This window comes from Mastigoproctus giganteus, chromosome 1 (assembly GCF_048544385.1).
Source record: "Mastigoproctus giganteus isolate SK-2022 chromosome 1, ASM4854438v1, whole genome shotgun sequence".
Classification (NCBI taxonomy): domain Eukaryota; kingdom Metazoa; phylum Arthropoda; class Arachnida; order Uropygi; family Thelyphonidae; genus Mastigoproctus; species Mastigoproctus giganteus.
In genome coordinates, this window is record NC_143575.1 from 250,559,174 (window position 1) to 250,580,881 (window position 21,708).

Genomic DNA, 21,708 nt, shown 5'->3' on the forward strand with positions numbered 1-21,708 from the left:
GGTCATCATGCAACACAGTGGCAACCCCAAGGCAGAATGCACTAGTCCCACAGGAACTAGTAGTTGGTGACTCTATTGTCAGGGAAACAGGGAACATCCTTTGTAAAAAGGATAGGTGAAACAACCAGGGTATGTCTGCCAGGGGCAAAGGTTGATGACATTGTAGAAGGATATCATCTTTTAAGGGCAAGAAAGGTGATATAGTTGTACACGTTGGCACTAATGATATCAAGAGTAGGAGACTGGCAGAATTAACAAGTACTTTTGAAAAAAAGCCGTGAATTAGGGTTGAATTTGACAGTGTGTGCAATTCTGCCCAGACATGGTAGGAGGGAGTATATGATGAAAGCTTTGTCGATCAGTTTGGCCCTGGAAAGATTGTGCAAAGCTCAAAGGATAGAATTTTTTTTTTTTTTCCAGACTGGACTGTACTTGTTAACAGGAGACTGCTTCTACAGGGATGGGATACCCTTAAATAGAAAGGGTGCAAGAATATTTGCTGATGCTATCAAGGCAGTGTTAGGTGGGTTGAAAAACTGCTAGCTTGGGGGGAGACAGACTAATAGATTGCCAGTAGCCACTGGCAGAGGTGAAAGATTCTTGCATTGCTTCTATTGGAATGAGCAGAAGCCTGAAAAACAAGATGCAGGATATTTCAGAGACTGCTGGGAATCATTGTGGTACAAGTAAACACATGGGTTGTATTAGGGTAGCTAAGAATAGAAACAGGTGCATGTGTACACCAATGCTAGGAGTTTAGTAAGTTTGAATTTGAGGTATTGCTCAAAACATCAAAGGCAGATATTGTTGGGATATGAGAGACGTGGTGTCACACAGATATAAGGAATGCAGAACTGGAATTTGGGGAGTACAAAGTCTACAGAAAGGATAGACAAGATAGGAAGGGAGGAGGGGTTATGCTATTAGTTAAGAAACACAAAATCCAAGGAAGTGAAGCCAGTCAACATCGCTGGACAGTGCAGTGTCGAGTCAGTTTGGTGTGACATAAGCATTGGGAGATCAAAATTGAGAGTAGGAGTGTGCTATAGGCCTAATGACTCTGATGAGTATAATAAGAAACTGTTCGGAGAAATAGTGGGCCAGTAAATCAGAGAGTCTTATAATGGGGGATTTTAATTTCCCAGATATTGACTGGAATTTGGGGGCTGGTCACTCACACAGTAGCAAGGCTTTTGTGGATTTATTGGATGATTGTTTTCTACATCAGCATGTTCGGGAGGCAACTAGAGGGAGTAATACTCTTGATTTGATTATCAGTAGTGATTCTTCATGCATTAAGAATCTGCAGATAAATGAACCACTTGGTGGCAGTGATCACAGTGTGCTGAAGTGGGAGTTACTCAAAGAGGTAACTACCATTAGGGGTAAAGGGAAGGGGTATTGCTTTCATAAAGGCGACTACAATGGACTGAGACAGTATTTAAATTCTATACAGTGGGATCAACTGATGATATTGCCAACAGCAAATTCAAAATGGGAAGCATTCAAAGAACTTATCGTGGAAGCTACTAGGCTTTACATACCAACTAAGAAATATTGTTCAAGGTTTAGGCCTAAATGGTTGTCAGATGAACTAATGAGGCATATGGCAGAGAAGAAAAATGCATGGGATACATACAAATTAACACGTGACACGGACGCCTATGATAGATACAAGTTGATCTGTAACCAAGTTACAAAGGAGGTTAGGCAGGCGAAGGCAGATTACGAGAGATCCTTGGCAAGGGATGCGAAGAAAAACAGCAAAGAGTTCTTTACTTATGTAAACTCTAGAAGGAAGGGGATGAATCAGATTGGTCCACTTGAGATCGATGGGTCAACTGCTGATGACCCTGCTCGGGTAGCTAACAAACTCGATGAATATTTTGCATCGACATTCACACATGAGGAGTTATTCAGCAAGGGGAATGCCAGAGGTGTATTCAACTCTAGCAGTAAGCTACAGAATCTTGTAATAACTGAGAGCAAAGTGGAGGAGAAATTGTTGAAGATAAACACAAGAAAGGCACCTGGGGTGGATGGGATCTATCCAGTTATATTAAAGGAGGCAGCAAAGGAGGTAAGCAAACCCTTAGCCATAATTATGAGAGCTTCCTTGGACTCAGGGGAGGTACCCATTGACTGGAGATGTGCAAATGTGACCCCAATTCACAAAGGGGGATCAAAGGCTGACACAAGTAATTATAGACCTGTGAGTTTAACTTCTGTTCCCGGAAAATTAATGGAGGCACTGGTGAAAGAAGCACTGCAGGATCATCTAGACAAGACTTCAGTTATAGCTAGGACACAGCATGGTTTTGTTAAGGGGAAGTCTTGCCTGACCAATTTGATTGGATACTATGATGCAGTCACAAAAGAACTGGATGCAGGGAATAACTTTGATATTATATACTTGGATCTTAGAAAGGCTTTTGATACTGTTGCACATGGAAGACTGCTGCACAAATTGGAGCAGTGTGGCATTGGAGGCAAGTTGCTGCTATGGATAAAGGGGTGGTTGAGGGGAGAAGACAGAGTGGTAATCAATGGACACTGCTCATCGTGGACTAATGTTATTAGTGGAGTCCCTCAGGGTTCAGTATTGGGGCCTTTATTGTTTTCTGTATTTATAAATGATATTGATGATGGTATATCAGGCTTAATGTCCAAGTTTGCAGACGATACGAAGGTTGGCAGGGTTGTCAAGGACACTACTGACACTATGCTGCTGCAACAGGATTTGGAAAGGTTGAGCAGATGGGCTTCGAGGTGGCAAATGAAGTTTAACATTGACAAATGTAAAGTACTACATATGGGAAAAAGCAACCCCAGAGCAACGTATCAACTCTGTGGTACTACACTGACAGTGGTAGAGAATGAAAGGGACCTGGGGGTGGTGGTGCAGGCAGACATGAAGTTCTCTGAGCAGTGCAGACGAGCTGCAAGAGTAGCTCATGGTGTATTGTCAATGAAATATAGGAATTTTTCTAGCAGGGATAAGGAGGTGATTATTCCCTTGTATAAGGCAATGGTCAGGCCACACCTAGAGTACTGTATACAGGCCTGGAGGCCTCACATCAGGAAGGATGTAGAGCTGCTGGAACGAGTACAGAGAAGGGCAACTAGATTGGTGAATGGGACAAAGGGGTTCTCTTACGAAGAAAGGCTTAAGTTTTGCAAATTAGTGTCTGGAAACTAGGCACCAGCAGGGTGATCTGATAGAGGTGTACAAAGCCTTGAATGGTTTGAGCATGCTCAATGCTGATGGGATTCTTCCTCTAGCTCAGAAAAATCACCTGAGAGGGCATAAATTCAAATTAAGGAAAGACAGATGTAGGATAGATGTGCGGAAATTTGCCTTTAGCCAGCGGGTGGTTGGTGGGTGGAACAGACTTCCATCCCTTGTCGTGGAAGTTGATAGCCTAAATAAGTTTAAGGCTCAGCTTCACAGGTATTTCGAACGAACAGAGGGGTGAAGTGGAAGTGGTTATTTTTATTTATTTATGTTACTTTTTTTTTTTTTTTTTTGGCTGATGCTGCATAAGCTTGCTTTCTTGCATCAGATGCCTCTACTAATGCTAATGCTAATTTTGATTTCCCAGATATTGACGGGAATTTGGGGGCTGGTCACTCACACGCTAGCAAGGCTTTTGGATTTATTGGATGATTGTTTTCTACATCAGCATGTTTGGGAGGCAACTAGAGGGAGTAATACTCTTGATTTGATTATCAGTAGTGATTCTTCATGCATTAAGCATCTGCAGATAAAGGAACCACTAGGTGGCAATGATCAGTGTGCTGAAGTGGGATTTACTCAGAGGTAACTACCATTAGGGGTAAAGGGAAGGGTTATTGCTTTTGTAAAGGAGACTACAATGGACTGACAGTATTTAAGTTCTATACAGTGGGACCAACTGATGTTACCAACAGCAAATTCAAAATAGGAAGCATTCAAAGAACTTGTCTTGGAAGCTACTAGGCCTTACATACCAACTAAAAAATATTGTTCAAGGTTTAGGCCTAAATAGATCTCAATGAACTAATGAGACATATGGCAGAGAAGAAAAATGCATGTAATACATACAAATTAACATGTGACACAGAAGCCTACGATAGATGCAACTTGATCTGTAACCAAGTTACAAAGGAGGTAAGGCAGGTTACGAGAAATCTTTGGCAAGGGATGCAAAGAAAAACAGCAACAAGCTCTTTATGTAAACTCTAGAAGGAAGGGGATGAATCAGATTGGTCCACTTGATATTGATGGGTCAACTGTTGATGATCCTCCTCAGGTAGATAACAGACAAAATGAATATTTTGCATTGACATTCACACATGAGGCGTTCAGTGAGGGGAATGCCAGAGGTGTATTCAACTCTGGCAGTAAGCTAGAGAATCTTGTAATAACTGAGTAAAGTGGAGGAGAAATTGTTGAAGACAAAGGCACCTGGGGTGGATGGGATCTATCCAGTTATATTCAAGGAGGCAGCAAAGGAAGTAAGCAAACCCTTAGCCATAATTATGAGAGCTTCCTTGGACTCAGGGGAAGTACCCACAGACTGGAGATGTGCAAATCTATTGGATAGATGTGTGGAAATTTGCCTTTAGCCAGCGGGCAGTTCGTTTGTGGAATAGAATTCCATCACTTGTTGTTGAAGTTGATAGCCTAAACAAATTTAAGGCTCAGCTGGACAGGTATTTCAAACGAACGGAGGGGTGAAATTCAAGTAGTGGTTGTTTTTTTTTTTTGGCTGATGCTGAATAAGCTTGCTTTCTTGCATCATATGCTAAATGTGACCCCAATTCACAAAAGGAGGATCAAAAGCTGACACAAGTAATTATAGACCTGTGAGTTTACATTCTGTTCCAGGAAAATTAATGTTAAAGAAGCACTGCAGGATCATTTAGACAAGACTTGAGTTATAGCTCTGACACAGCATGGTTTTGTTAAGGGGAAGTCTTGCCTGATCAATTTGATTGGATACTATGATGCAGTCACAAGAGAACTGAATGCAGGGAATAACTTTGATATTATATACTTGGATCTTAGAAAGGCTTCTGATACTGTTGCACATGAAAGACTACTGCACAAATTGGAGCAGTGTGGCATTGGAGGCAAATTGCTGCTATAGATAAAGGGGTTGTTGAGGGGGAGAAGACAGTGGTAATCAATGGACACTGCTCATCATGGACTATTGTTATTAGTGGAGTCTGTCAGAGTTCAGTGTTGGTCCATTATTGTTTTCTGTATTTATAAATGATATTGATGATGGTATATCAAGCTTAATGTCCAAGTTGTCAGGGACACTTCTGACACTGTTGCTGCAACAGGATCTGGAAAGGTTGAGCAGATGGGCTGAGAGGTGGCAAATGAAGTTTAACATTGACAAATGTAAAGTACTACATATGGGAAACAGCAACCCCAGAGCAACGTATCAGCTCTGTGATACTAAACTGACAGTGGTAGAGAATGAAAGGGACCTGGGGGGTGGTTGTGCAGGCAGATATGAAGTTCTCTGAGCAGTTCAGACAGGCTGCAAGAGTAGCTCATGGTGTATTGTCAATGATATATAGGAATTTTTCTAGCAGGGATAAGGAGGTGATTTATTCCCTTGTATAAGGCAATGGTCAGGCCACACCTAGAGTAATGTATACAGGTCTGGAGGTTTCATTTCAAGGAGGATGTAGCGCTGCTGGAAAGAGTACAGAGAAGGGCAACAAGGTTAGTGAATGGAACAAAGGGTTGCTCTTACGAAGGAAGGCTTAAGTTTTGCAAATTACATTGTCTGGAGACTAGGCACTGGCGAGGTTATCTGATAGAGGTGTATAAAGCCTTGAATGGTTTGAGCATGCTCAATGCTGATGGGATTCTCCTTGCTCAGAATAATCACCTGAGAGGGCATAAATTCAAATTGAGGAAAGACAGATGTAGGATAGATGTGCGGAAATTTGCTTTTAGCCAGCTGGTGGTGGAATAGACTTCCATCCCTTGGTGTGGAAGTTGATAGCCTAAATAAGTTTAAGGCTCAGCTGGACAGGTATTTCGAACAAACAGAGGGGTGAAGTGGGTTTTTTGGCTAATGCTGCATAAGCTTGCTTTCTTGCATCAAATGCCTCTACTAATGCTAAATTCAAACCGAAAGACAGTTACAAAATAGATGTGCCAAAATTTGCCTTTAGCTTGTGAGTGGTCAGTTGCTGGAACAACCTCCTTGAATCTGTCAAACTTCCACAACCTCCATGTGTTGTGGAAGTTTAGATTCAAGGAAAAATTGGACAAACTTTTGGAGCAAATAGATAGGTAAAATGGAAGTGTGGTTGTTTTGGTTGATGCTTTATATAACCTTGTTGTCTTGCCTCATATGCTAATACTTAATGACGAAGTATAGAATATTAGAACAAATACACCAAATTAATCAGGAAATTGTGAACAAATATTACACTAATTTTAAATCCAAATGTTCAGAAATTTTGAAATCAAAGTTCCACTTTGCATCTCAAACATGTAGTCAGTAGCTTCAGTGAAAAAATACTTTTTTTGTACATACTGTATATATTGTGTAACATTTAATACAGTTCTTCCTTTTATTTTATAGATGAAGTGCTGTGGTGTTAAAGGATCCACAGATTGGATTCCAAATCTTATACCTCCATCTTGCTGCAAAGGAAATATGTCTCCCTGCATCCCAACTCCTCTTACTGGCTATAATGATGTGAGTATAATTTAATTTCAGTTCAGTATTAATTACAAGTATGTTTTCAAGCCTCTTTTCTAAAAGGAAAGACAAGCAGGATACTACATAATCTTTCAACATAGTAATGAGTATCTAACAGTGAATTTGTTAGGGATTAATGGACTAAAATATGAACTGATTAAAAACTGTTTTGAAAAATCAACTAAAATACAATCTTGGGAGTTTTTTTTTTTACAAAGCACATTTTCCCCGTGCTGAAGGACAAGTTTTTCTAAATAACATCCATTCATTACAATTTGGTTAATGTGTTACTAAGTACATTTTTATCCTACAGGAATTATTATTTTGTATAGATAATTACAGGCTTTGTATAGTCTTAAAGCAATTTTTTTAAAACTTGCTGTTCAAAGTCCGTGCAATAATAAAAAAAATTAGTAGCAAACAATGTAAGAAAACAAGTCTTTCACTTGTCCACTCCTAACAGTTTATCTAGTTCCTGTGATGACTATTGCTATGTAGTGAGCAAAGAACTGGATGCAGAATATAATTTTGATATCATATACTTGGATTTCAGGAAGGCTTTTGATACTGTTGCACATTGTACTGCTGTACAAACTGGAGTAATGTGTCATTAAGAGAAAGTTACTGCTATGGATAAATGGATGTTTAAGTGGAAGAAGACAGTGGTTATCAATGGGTGCTGCTCTTTGTGGACTAAAGTTATTAGTGGAACTACCCCCTCCCCTAGTTCAGTGCTGAGCCCATTGTTTTCAATATTTATTAATGATATTGATGAAGGTATCAGACTTAATGTCTAAGTTTGCTGATAATGCAAAGATTGCCAGGTTGTTTAATGACAGTATACTTCTGCAACGAAATCTAGAAAAATTAGATCAATGAGCTGAGAAATGGCAATTCAAGTTTATCATTGACAAATGCAAGGTACTACATATGATTAGCAGTAATCCCAGAGTATAACTTATCAACTGTGTGGAATTACTCAGGGTAGTGGAAAAAGACCTGGGGTAATTGTGTAGTCAGATATGAAATTCTCTGAGAAATGCTGCTAGGACTGCTCATGGGGTTTTTTAATGATATACAAAAACTTTGCTAGCAAGGTGAGGTGATTATCTCCTTGTACAAGGCCATGTTTAGACTGCATCTTAAGTACTGTATACAAGTCTAGAGACTTCACTTTAAGAAAGACGTAAATCTGCTGGAACAGGTGCAGAGAAGGGCAACCAGATTGGTGAAGGGAACAAAAGGGTGTTCATACTTAAAGGCTTCAGTTCTGCAGATTGCACCATCTGGAGACTAGCCATACCATGGAGATCTGATTGAAGTATTTTAAGGCCTTAAATGGATTGATAGGCTAAGTGTTAATGACATCCTTCCTCTTAAGACTACACAAGAGGGGCATAAATTCAAGTTGAAGGATGGTTGTAGGGCAGATATGCTGAAGTTTGCCTTCAGCCAGCAGGTGGTTCATTGTTGGAACAGGCTTCCATCTGTTGTGGAAGTGGATGGTTGATTAAATTCAAGGAAGAAATAGACAAATTCATGGAGGGTATGGTTGGGTGAAGTATGTGTTTTTTTTTTGTGGGTGATGCTATATAAGCTTGCTTCCTTGTATCATTTGCCACTACTAATTTCCACTTGAATTTATTTAAACTACTCACCTCCACAACAGCAGCTGGGCATTGTTTGTTTGAATGATCAGTGACCCATGGCTGAAGGCAAACTTCTGTATACATGATCTACAACCATCCTTCCTCAATATGAATTTATTCCCCCTTGTGTAGTCTGAACAAGGATTTTTACCAGCAGTGGGCTCAGTCAAAGCATTCAGGCTCTTTCAAAATTCAAGTATGATGTCAATTATATTTTGCATCCAAGAGAATTAATATTCCATTTTGCAGATGGCAGTACAAAACTGAACTTTAAACTGACAAATGTCCAGCAGCTTCCAATCACAATGTAATTGGAAAATTTTTTTTCCAAGCCAACTTTTTCTTAAAGTAGTTGGCCAACTTTTGTGCTTGTGGGAGCAATAAGTTGCCTAGCTTGCAGTAAACTTCTTGATTGAGAGTGGATAGAAGAATAGATTAAAAAAAAGGAATGATTGTAGATCATTGTACAGCATTGTCTGCTAAAACACTAAAGCCAAAAATTCCGTAGTGTCCAGAAGGTCATAACTTTCTGGTACCACAAGTTTTATCCAGCAACTGGATCAAAGCATGCTTTATAACCTCAAAGCATAATGCCTGCCCGATGAGCCACATTCATCCTTAATAATGTAGCAGAAGGGAAGCATTTGCAGCCAAGAGTGGAATGTTCTAAATGCTATTTGTCATGTTATTTCTTAGAATAGTTTTACATCAGTAAAGTAATAAACTTTGTATGCAATTAATAGCTTTGGCAAGAATATCATTAAAAAAAGATTGATAGGATGGGATATGGAAAGAATGGCACTTTGAAGAAACAGATTTTTGTTGGAGGATTAGAATTTAAGGTGAATAATAATGCTACTATGGCAGTCATAATGCCAGAAAACTGCTGACCATCAAGCGAAATAAAGTTTGTTACCAGTGGTGAGAGTTTAGTGTCTGACTGTATTTAAGAATGTGTGTAAAACATAGGGCAATTACAAATGAATTAAATTTAATTCATTAGAGTTAATTGTTTCATATTTCCTTTAATACTGTGATTCTACTTTAACTAGTTTGTTATTAATATTTCATTTCAAGTACAGTTTCTTTTTGTGGCCCTTTTTTATAAAGGGAAATCTAAGCAATATTATGGTTTTTCCCACTTCTCTCTGGAGAATTTTAGGCTAGTCTCTTATATTAACAGCAGATTCTTACATAGAAGTGAAGAATTCCGGAAAGGATTCTCTAAAAAGTAATACTGGCTTTGCCTTTTTTTTTTGTTCTAATTGTATCGTTTATCAAAGCAGGCTGAAAAAACTGTTGCTTGTTTAATAAGTTGCTTTTTATAAAAAAGTTCTTGACTTAAAGGAGTTCTCAACCTGCTTAATCTGTTGTGCATCTTTGGTGAAAACAAATGAATCCTAGTAAGTAAAAAATGCTAAACCTTTGAGCTCTAATAATCCACCACAAAATATAAACAAATTTCAGGGTACAATGAAACAACTAAGAATTAACCTACATCAGCAAGACTTTCAATTTAAAATGAAAGACTGCATAAACAGAATCTTCAGCCATGTGATGCAACTTCAACTATTTTGATGCTGAAACAATTTAAGGAAAGTCCTAGGCATGAAAGTTCCTACAAGACTTGGACTGATCAGAAGGCTATCATAGGTTTTAGCTGTAATCAGTTATCTGTATTTAGGTGTTCTTGTCTTTAACTCTGACAAGATTTCCTTGGTTAAGGAAGGATAGGGCAGTGCCTATATGTGGAAAGAAACTTTGCAATGGAAAATAAAGGTTCCACTATTTTCATGATTAAAAAATCAGTTTTCATCCTGATTAATTTCTTTTTTTTATATATGAAAAGATAGTTGTGTTAATTGCCCCTCGCCATACAAATTATGTCAGTTGTAGAATCAAAATGGTATTGTAGAAAATAGATTACAATAATGCTTCTTATCATAGTTACTTTGTTAGTCAATTAGCAAAAAACAGTGTTGGTCATATTTTAAACTAGCTGAAGTTACTTTTTTATTTTTAAATACTAGGGTTGCTATGACAAACTGAAGGAAGTTGTGGAATCAAATATTGCCATTGTTGGTGGAGTTGGCATTGGAATTGCATTTATTGAGGTATTTTCATGTTTTGTTGAACTATTTTGATGTGACTTAAATATTTTTAAATTGCATATGCAGTTTAAACTCTAGATTAATAGATATCAGAACATATTGTGTGCTTAATACTGTCTGGGTTGAAGGCTGAGAAGACATTTCACATTAGACTTAAATTTCCATAGATTTATTTAGAAGGGATAAATGGGAAAAAAACTTTGGAGTTGGATAGTGAATATATTCTGGGTGCTCATGCATGTATTTCGAAGGGTGAGGATTTTTTTTATCCCCCAGTTCGGAAAACAGTGCCCATGGACGTATCTATAGAAAAGGCATGCAGTAGAAGCAATATCTGAGATGGAGTGGAGACTTTGTAAGAGACCAAGTTATTAATTTGGCTGTTCTCTTTGAATAATCTAGAAGCTTCAGAGGATTTTGTGGGCATTGCCTGAGATGTGCAAACATCCCCCACTGGGGGATGTTTGCACATCTCAGGCAATGATTTGAGATTTGTAGAGCAGCTCTTTAGAAGAAAAGTAATGACACAACCAAAAAAGAAAACCCAGTTTTTTTATGCAGAGAAAGCAATATTTGATGTGTTTATGCCCAAAGATTGGAAGTCAGTCAGGTAATCCCTAATACAGATGACCTTGTCTAGAAATCAGTTCATTTGAAGATGAGCATAGGAGCAGTAAACTTTTGTGAGAAGTAAGACAGGACAGAGTTTTAGGAGTGAACTTTTAAGTTATTATTCCCATTAGGAGAATTACCTGAATATTTGGCCAGATTTTAGTTATTGGGGTGGGTATTATTTGAGAAGTTGATGCTCTTTGAGCAGGGAAGTTCTTAAAATTAGAAGGTGGAATTTAGTATTTTATCTTTGCCACAAACCCATTGTGGGTTGGATTTTCAGTCAGTGGAAGAATATAATTGGCATTTACAAGAGGTAAAGAGTGCAATTTGCAGGATAGAAAAATTTATCTAGGAAGTGTTTTTAGTATTAGTAATGGACATATGGTGCAAAGAAGCCTGGGGCTTATGTTGCACCAGCCAAAAAAACATTAAAGGAAATAGACAACCTATGCATTTCCCTCTGCCTGTAGGTAACTATCCAGCTGACCTTTTTTAATTTCCCCCAACTGTCAGCCTCAACCACCCAAGTAGGCAACCTATTGCAGTAATTTATAACTCTGGCTAAAATAACTTCCTGTAATCCAGTCCACCCCCCCCACACACTTAACTTGATTTTATGGCCCCCTAGTTCTAGAATTGTTTATAACTGAATTTCATCCTCATTCATTTTGCTTTTCCCTCTCAGAGCTTTAAACACTTCAATCATGTCTCCTCTAAGGTGCCTAGTTTCCAAGCTGTGCAACTCACATTTTGTCTTTCCTCATATGGATGCCCTTTTTGCAATCTCACCAGGTGAGTTACCTGTCTTTGGAACCTTTCAGGACACTGTCCTTTTTTAGGTGTGGTCTCCACATTTGAACACGGTATTCAAAGTGTGGTCTAAGAATAGCCTTATATAATGGGATTATGACATTCTTATCTCTACTAGAAAATGTTTGATAAATCATCCATTGGCCTTCCTTGCAACTTGTCTACAATGCTCAGAACTTCATGTTTGACCCTATTGTAACTCACAAGCCTTTCTTCTGCTACTGGTTAATTCAACACCAAGTGTAAAGTTATTTTGGGGTTGCTATTCCCCAGGTGAATATTGCTGAATTAAAGCATAGTTGCCACTTTTCTGACCATCCCTGAAGTCTATCTAGGTCACTCTGAAGAAGCTCTGCTTGGCAGTGATCATTAACTACTCTACCAATCTTTACATCTGTAAATTTAAACATCATGCTCTCTTCCTTTGATATCATTTAAGAAAATCAGAATCAACAGTGGTCCCAATACTGATCCTTGGAGAACCCCACTTCCTACATTTAACCCAATCTGAAAAATAACCATTCATCACAACCTTCTGTGATTTTAATATTTTAAAGGTATACTATAATTCAATTGTATTTGCTCTGTGAGTTATCTACCTAGTTAGAGGCCAGGTAGAACCTTAAGCTGTCATAATTTCCTTTCCTGAGATTATAAACTAGTTCCTTTACCTTTAATCTCTCTCTCTCTTGATAAGAATCATGACCCCCAACACCTATTTGCCCTATCCTTCCTAAATACATTGTACATACCATACTGAAACTCGTCCTCCCCTATTTCTGGGTGGCAGCATGTTTCCCAAGCCCTATTATGTCAGCGTTACTTGTCCTAGCCAGCAGTTCAAATTCACTCATTTTATTGATAACACTTCTGACAATATAGGTAACCCTCATAACATGGTAGTTTTGGTTCCTACAAAATCTTATGTTATATGGAACTAAGAACCAGTACAAAAAGGGGAGAATTACACTCCAAATGCTAACAAAAATGAATTTTTTTTTATATAACTATTGGAAACTTAATTTTTATAGTAGTAATAACTTAATATTTTAAGTTTATTTTTATAATAGTAGTAACTTAAATAGTAATAACTGAACAAACATCTTGCCTTACAAACTATGATACTTATGTTATTAATTTAATTTTCTTCCTCTTCGTCGCTGCTAAGCATAATCTCTTCTGCAGCATCTAGGTTTAGTGTACCTTGTGCTCTTTAAAAGTCACTAACTTCGAAGTCTCAATTTTTTATGGTCTCAAACAAGCAAAAGTTCAAAAGCACAGAACCTAACCCAGGTATCTCCCAACAAAATACAGTGGACCTCCACTTTAAATGATATGTGAAAATCGGAAAAATATTTTTCCAAAATAAAAATGTATGCTTATGCACCTAACTTAATTAATAGGTACTGCAATATGTACATACTAATTTATATTTCTGTTCACTAACTTTTTTGGTTGTAAAATTAAAAATGATAAGCAATAATAACAAAACACGGCAGGTACAAGTTGCAACAAACAAGATACACACAAGTGAGATACGGAGTAATGAGTTTCCGAAAATTGTTTTTTATATGATTGAATATTTCATAGAAGGGAAACTTATTTCGCCATAATAACATGAAAACCCACAGAATTCCAGCAATTGGTACTATGGCAAATGCAAGAAGATAATTTACTACCTGTTTATATTGATTACACTAACAGAAAAGGCATTGTTTTATGGTAGTGACCTCCAGAAATGTGCTTTAGAAAAATACCATGAAGGCAATAACTATTAGCAAATCAACAGCAGGGATTCACAAGAACGAATGGAAATGTTGAAAATTACATCTAACATAATAGCAGGGTTTTCCCAGCACAAAGCTCAAAATTAGTGTTATGCAAGATTTCCCACAATGCTCTGTGTTAGAGCAAAACCATGTTATAAGTACCATGTTATGCAAGGATTGTCACAATTTATCAATCATATTAGAGCAAAACCATGTTGTAGAAGTAGTGTTAAACAGTGGTTGCCTGTACTGTAAAACAATTTAGACTTGGGTGTTCTTGTATAGTTTACTACTCTGGCACACCCCTTGAAGTTATTTAACCTTGCTTCCTAGCATTAGCTACCTTCTCATTTGAAATGTTTCTGCTTTCAGAACATCTTGCTAATATCTGTTATGGTAACAAACAAGGCACTTGAGATATATCCAAGTGTTACTTTGACCAATATTATCAGATATTGGTTAAAGTAATTTTTTTTTCCCTCTCTCCATTAAAAACAGTTTAATAAAACTCTATTCTTAACTCATTTTGTGGCTAGTAAGACTTGAATATAATCTTGGCAACATAGCTAATAGGTTTTAAATTAAATTTTGCTACTTTATGCTATAACATTAAAACTAATCTTTTATACTGCCAAGTAGTTTTTTTGGAGTGTAATTAACAATTACAGTTAATGATTTGAGATTTGTTTTAAACCTTTTTTCATCCAAATAAGTGCAGTTAAGGTATCAAATCATCTTGTTAAGTTTACTCTGACCATAGTAAATGATACTAACAACTTGGGTTTTTTTATGCAAAAAAACAAGGAAGGATAGGGTAACACTAAAATAAGCCTTATGTTGAGGGATCAGTGTCATTGTATTGATGTGCATTAATACTATTACACAACAGATGGAGCAGAATGAAATAACTTCAGCTTATGTATAATCTATTATCACACATCAGGAAAGTGGTCCACAAATGGCATTGAAAAAGGATTAATACTTAGCCTTATGGAAAATTTAATTCCAATAAACAGAACAAGGTTTTTCTGAAAGTGAAACAAGAACCTTGTCAATTAAATCAGCCTTGGAGAGACTGCAAGGCTCATGGGATAGAATTTTTCTCAACATGGTCTTTGCTGATGCTATTGAGGCAGTGTTAGGTGGGTCAGAAACTGCTGGCTTGGGGATACAGACTATAAATTAATAATACTTGCAGGCAGAGGTGACAGTAATTCTTGTACTGCTTCCATTGGAACATCCAACACCCTGGAAGGCAAGGTGTTGAATTTGAAGACCACAAAGACCCCCAGGTTGGGGGGTCTTTGTGGTATAATCAAATTTATGGGCCGTGTCAGTTACCAAGACTAAAATTAGTTGCATGTATACTAATGCTAGGATCATAGTAAATAAATTAAAGTACTGGTCAAGCCATCAAATGCAGACATTGTTCAGGTTATCACAGACAATATCACTGAAATATAAAAAATTCAGAATTTGAACCAAGTGTACAGACAAGACAGGATGGGGAAAGAGGTTATGCCCTTAGTTAAGAAGCACAAAATCAAAGGCAGTGGACATAGGTGGCCAGTGCAATATTGAATCAATTTGGTGTAACATAAACACTGGAGAAAAAAAAGAATTGAGAGAAAGTGTATGTTATAGGCCTAATGACCTGAGTATAATGAACAACTATACAAAGAGCTAGTAAATGAGTGTCTTATAATGGTGGACTTCCAGACCCTGTGAGTTGGTCACTCACACAGTAGCAAGACTTGTGGATTTAGCAAGTTATTTTCTACACCAGCATGTTACAGGCAACAAAAGAATGCAGTCTTAATTTGATGGAATAGTCTCCCTTCTTGCATTAAGAATCTGTAGATAAAAAGACCCACTAGGTAATTGATAGCAGAGTGGTCAGGAGTGAGTGCAGTAGCACATGCTCCTTGAGTGGACCAGGCTGCTAAATACAGTCAATTTGAAGACCTGCCAACCTGCACTGGACCAGTATGGCAGATTATGGTCCATTTCCCTCAATATGAATTCAGGCTTCCATCCTGCAGTGGGTTGATAATGGCTGAAGTTTTTAGGTAATTGATCAGTGCATTATGGGATTTAAACAATTACTGTCAAGGGTAAAGGTGACTAGTGGTTTAGACAATTTAAATTTTCTGTGGTGTGACTAACTGATGCAATTTACCAGCAGAAAATCCCAAATGGGCAAACATTCAAGGATGTAATGGTCCCACAGTGTGATCCAGAATATAACCTAGCTGTATAACTATTTTCTGCAGAAAATAATTTCTGAGATGGTATTTGCCTATGCAGTTATTTCCATAAATGCTTTAATTGTAACTTGAGGTACCTGTTAAGAAAAAGCTTTTTTTTTTATTTAATCTAATGGCATGGGAAGTGTACCTCCTAAAGTTAAAACTTTAGATTATGATTATTGGGTCAGTAAATCAATGTCTTATAATGGGGGATTTTAACTTTCCAGATATTGACTGGAACTTCAGTTGGTCACTCGCACACCAAGACTTTTGTGGATTCATTGGATGACTGTTTTCTACAGGCACTATTTTGAGAGGCAACCAGAAAGAGATACTCTTGATCTGATTATCAGCAGTGATTATTCATGCATTAAAAATTTGCAGATAAAGGAACCACTGGGTGACAGTGATCACAATGTACTAATGTGGGAGTTACTTTGATGTAACTACCATCAAGGCTAAAGGGAAGGACTTTTGCTTTCATAAAGGTGACTACAAAGGTCTCAGATGGTTTTTAAATTGTGTACAGTGGGATCATCTGATGTTACCAACATTGAATTCTAAATGGGAAGTCTTGAGGGACTTAATTTTGGAGGCTACTAGGCTTTTCATTCCAACTAAAATACTGTTCAAGGCCTAAATGGATGTCAGATGAATTAATGAGGCTTGTGGCAGAGAAACAATGTATGGGATGCATATAAAGTATCAGGTGACTCAAAAGCCTATGGCAGGTATAAACTGATCTGTAATCAAGTCACAAAAGAGGTTAGGCAGGCAAAGGCAGATTACAAGAAATCTTTGGCAAAGGATGCAAAGAACTCTTACTTATGTAAACTCAAAGGAAAGGGATGAATCAGATTAGACCACTTAACATAGATGAGTTGACTATTGATGATCATGTTCAGGTAGCTGATAAACTGAATGAGTATTTTGCATTTACATTCACACATGAGTTATTCAATGAGGGGATTGCCAGAAGTATTTTATCAAATGCTAACAGGAGCTAAGTGATTTTGTAATAACTGAGAGAATAGTGGAAGAGATTGTTGAAGTTAAACATAAGGAAGGCACATGGGGTGGATGGCATCTATCCAGTTATATTAAAGGAGGCAGCAAAGGAATTAAGCAAATCCTTAGCCATAATTATGAGAGCTTCCTTGGACTCAGGGGAGGTCCCCATAGACTGGAGGTGTGCAAATGTATCACGAATTCACAAAGTGGGTTCAAAAGGTGACAAGTAACTACAGACCTGTTAGTTTAACTTGTGTTGCAGGGAAAATAATGGAATCACTGGTTAAAGAAGCATTGCAGGATCATCTAGACAAGACTGCAGTAATAGTTAAGACACAGCATGGGTTTCTTAAAGGGAGGTCTTGTCTGGCCAATTTGATTGAATACTATGTGGTCACAAAGGAGCTGAATGCCAAGAATAATTTTGATATCATATAATTGGATTTCAGGAAGGCTTTTGATGCTGTTGCACATGGAAGACTGCAGTACAAATTGGAGAGATATGGCATTAAGGGTAAGTTGCTACAATGGATAAAGGGATGGTTGACTGGGAGATGACAGTGGTAATCAATGGACACTGCTCTTCATGGATGTTATTAGTGGAATTCCCCAGGGTTTGGTGTTGGGCCCATTGTTGTTTTGGTATATTTATCAATGATATTTATGAAGGTATCAGGTTTCATGTCCAAGTTTGCAGATGATAAAGGTTGGTGGGGCTGTTAATGACAGTGTGCTACTCCAAGTGGATCTAGATAAGTTGGGAAAATGGGCTGAGAAGTGGCAACTGAAGTTTAACATTGCATTTGTCAAAGTATTGCAAATGGGTAGCAATAACCCAAGAGAAATGTACCAACTGTGTGGTACTACACTCATAGAAGTGGAAAGTGAAAAAGATCTGGGGGTAATTGTGCAGTAAAATAGCAAGTTTGCTGAGCAGTGCAGATGGACTGCCAGTGCAGGTCATGGAGTCTTGTCAATGATATATTAGAATTTTGCTAGCAGGGACAGGGAGGTGATTATCCCATTATACAAGGCAATGGTCAGACCACACCTAGAGTACTGTGTACAGGTCTGGAGGCCTCATTTTAGGAAGGATGTAGAGTTGCTAGAAAGTGTACAAAGAAGGACAACAAGATTGAGGGGAACAAAGGGGTGCTCTTACAAAGAAAGGCTTTAAGTTCTGAAAATTGCAGTGCCTGGAGAGTGGGCACCTACAAGGTGATCTGATTGAGGTGTATAAGTCCTTGAATGGGTTGAGCAAGCTGAATGCTGATGAGATCCTTCCTCTTGCTCAGACTAAGAACCTGATGGGGCACAGTTTTCAAATTGAGGAAACATAGTTGTAGAATAGATGTGCAGAAATTTGGAGAGGTATGGCGTTATAAGGGTAAGTGGTAGTTGATTGGTGGAACAGGCTTCCATCTTTTGTTGTGGAAGCTAATAGCCTAAATAAATTTAAGGCAGAGTTGGACAGGCATTTGAAACAAATGGAAAGGTGAAATGGGAGATTTTTTTTTTGGCTGATGCTGCAAAATCCTGCTTTCTTGCATTGTATGCCTCCACTAATGCTAATGGTTAAATTTTATACAGCTCTATTTCCTTTTTTTTTTTTTTGAAGGGATTTGAGAAGGCAACTGAATGTTGAACTTGGCTTAGTGTGTACTTATGCTAAGCCAAGTGCAACAGTTTTAATGCACTTCATTGAAAGAAGTTAACAGCTCTTTAAAGAACATTTTAGTATTGAATGTTAATAGATTTTAATTTAAGGCTTGTTTTACTGTATGACATCATATTGGAAAAGGAGATTTATTCATGCTTGATATTAAGCAACCTTTTGCACCATAAAGTTGAATATTATCATCCTTCATAAGAGTAGCAATTGTGGAAGGAAAAAATGCTACTCCTTTATGAAGCTCATAGAACCCAAAGCTTGTAGGACCAGACTGATTTGACATTCTGATGCTTCATATTCATGCATGAAGCTACAGTGCTATACTGGAAATTGGATTCTCTGTAAAAATCTCATTTGGAATAGTGGAGTCATTATTAGAAGTTTAATTTTGAAATTAAGTATATTAACTATTGCTATTTTAATATTTTTAGTGTAGCATTATTTAAAAAAAAAAATAATGGTGCATTTGAAATGTTTAACCTATTTCATTCATTTGTGTCACACTAAAACTGAGGGATGAAAATTTTGCTCACTTAAATGTTTAAATAGATCTTTTATTGTATTCATTTTTTAAAAAACTGGAAAATTGTTATTTTTGGCTATAACAATGGCATTAGTTATCCCTCTATATTACATCAAAGATGCACTGTAGTTTGTACAAATTTTTAGCCCTTGTATATACAATGAAGTATATCCTATTGAAACTCCTTATTGGCAGTTATGGACAAATCATTATTAATGAAACTCTCAGTATGGTAAAAGTAATAAAGGGTCGTTTGAAATAAGTGTCCATTTTTGAAAGAATTAAGTTTTAATAGTAAAAATACATAAGAATCCTTTGCCATCTTCCTCGTAGACTCGGCTCTGAAAAAAAATTACTATTGATATGATAAAATTAATTTTAGGTTTCCATGAGGGCCCAATTTATGCCCAGACAAATTACATATTGTCTAGGGATGATAATTTTGTAGCCTGTAATATTTAGCCCACGTTCTATTGCAGTTAATTGGATTCTTTTGAAATTGGGTAGCTCTAAATAGCATTCTTCAGAATGCAATGTGTGCTAATGCTGCTACTTTTTTAAATAAAAGTAGACTAAAATTAATGGTTAAAAAAAGCAATTATTTAATTTTCTAGTGTAATTGCAGTTAGCAGTAGCAAACAATACAAGAAAGCAAGCATATATAGCATTGGCAAAAATTTCCCACATCTCCTGTCCATTCCCTCTAATAGTTTGTCATTTTTTCTGAATTTATTCAGCCTATTCATCTTTATAGGGAAACAAACCTATACAAGCCCTCTCTATTAAAAGCCCTCTAGAATTTCTGTAAATTTTTTTTCTGAATTAAAAAAAATATTTTTTCCCTTAAGGCAGACTTTAATATATATACACACTCACAACAAAACTGGGATTTGAAAGCTTTTGTGAGCAATTCATTAAATTTCTTTTTTTTTGTGCAAGAATAAAATAGTTTCGGTAGATAAATTAGTGGTTACTAGAGCTTTGTTATGAAAATGGAATTAGCCAAATCATTAGGTTGACCTTTAATACAATTAAGGTTAACTGGAATTAGAATGCATAGAAATCTTTTGGTTTTATGCCCATATTCAATCTTGCTCTTAAGCATTAGTCTTCAGCATAAGTATGACAGCCCTAGGGTTAATTTTAAGAATTGAAGGAATTCCTGTATGTAAAGGAAGATCAAAGGAACATATTGTAACATTCAACTTAAGCATACTAGGAACAGGACAATCTTCAATGTTTGTTTACAAAAACTTTTACAGTAAATGTGACTTTAGAATTAAGTAAAACTTTTAAAAGATTTTTCTAGAAATCCATGTACATAAACTCTTCATTTTTTTAAAATTTTGTACTTTGCATTATGAGTGTACAATTTGCTAATTGTAATATTTTCCCTTTTCAGCTAATGGGAATCATATTTGCTTGTTGCTTAGCTCAGGCTATAAAGAGAGAAGGATTTGCATGAAGATTTTGAGCAACTTTTTGCTGTATATAAAGACTTCAGCTGTTACAGTGTTCTGTAATTGTTTATGTAGCTTGCTTTTTATTGAAATTTGAGAGTTGGTTAGCTTAAGGATAAATAGAAAAATCATCTATTTATCCTTAAGTTTCAACTTTAGTTGTTACATCTGAACAATTTTATTTTGTTGTTGAAGTTTAATATGTAAACAAAGAAATCTAGCCATTTTTGTATGATAATCATTCAAATAGATCCTATGGTGAACTGTTATACCTTACTTGTCAGATATGCACAGTGTACAGAAATTTCATACAATATAAACCCATGCTTAATGTATCGTCTTGTGAAATGGCTTTTGCTTTTATACTGTACATATAAAGTAATATTTTCTAAGAAATCCACAAATTATTTTGTATTTTAAGACACTTAACTGTCCAAGTTTGGAAGTGTCCAGTTAATTACCCAGTGTAGATCTGTGCAATGTATTCACAAAATTATCTTGTGCCTTTTGTTTCTTATTTGCTAACCCTTTCATGAGTAAATTTCCAGACACTGTAATAATCCACCTCGGGGGGTTTTTAGGAATTTGGAAGGTTAAACATTAAAGCATTTATGTACATAATTTTCAGATTTACTTTTTTTTTATTTAACCAAACAGAATGCCATTGTCAAAAATAAAATCAATTAAAGTAAAAAAAAAACAAAAAAAACTTGTTTATATATTTAGGGGAAGGGAGAATACCCTCTACACTGGTGTATTTGATTGTTTCAACTGAATCGTAACTCTACAGTTTCTTCAGTTTGCCTTGTGCAAGTTTGGATTACACAAGCCAGAAATGTCCAAGGTTGTTGAATGAGAAACAACTACTAAATGAAGAGCTAAATATATTAAAGTTAATATTAGGCTTATCACTAAATATAAATTAGTCTAATCTTGTACTCTCCTATGCTGTTTTTTTAAACCATCACAAATAAAAACTGCTACTATTTCTAAAAAAAAGTAATATCTTGCAGCAGCGTATAATATCTATTACTAATGTATATGACAAACTGGCACAGCATTCCAGTGCCCTCGGGCTCATTGTGAGTCCTGGATGGCAGTATCTTCCTATAGAATTTAAAGA

At 36.7% G+C, this 21,708-nt stretch overlaps 1 protein-coding gene across 1 annotated transcript in view; it reads left to right on the plus strand.

The window, feature by feature from the left end:
• LOC150091750 (CD151 antigen-like) overlaps positions 1-21,262 on the plus strand; it is a 99,870-nt gene extending 78,608 nt beyond the window's left edge. Inside the window, exons 5-7 of the mRNA XM_090376802.1 lie at positions 6,597-6,713; positions 10,396-10,479; positions 20,528-21,262. Coding sequence (XP_090232928.1) covers positions 6,597-6,713; positions 10,396-10,479; positions 20,528-20,590 — 264 coding nt within the window. The 3' untranslated portion in view covers positions 20,591-21,262. The remainder of the gene's footprint in view (positions 1-6,596; positions 6,714-10,395; positions 10,480-20,527) is intronic.
• The last annotated feature ends 446 nt before the right edge of the window (positions 21,263-21,708 follow it).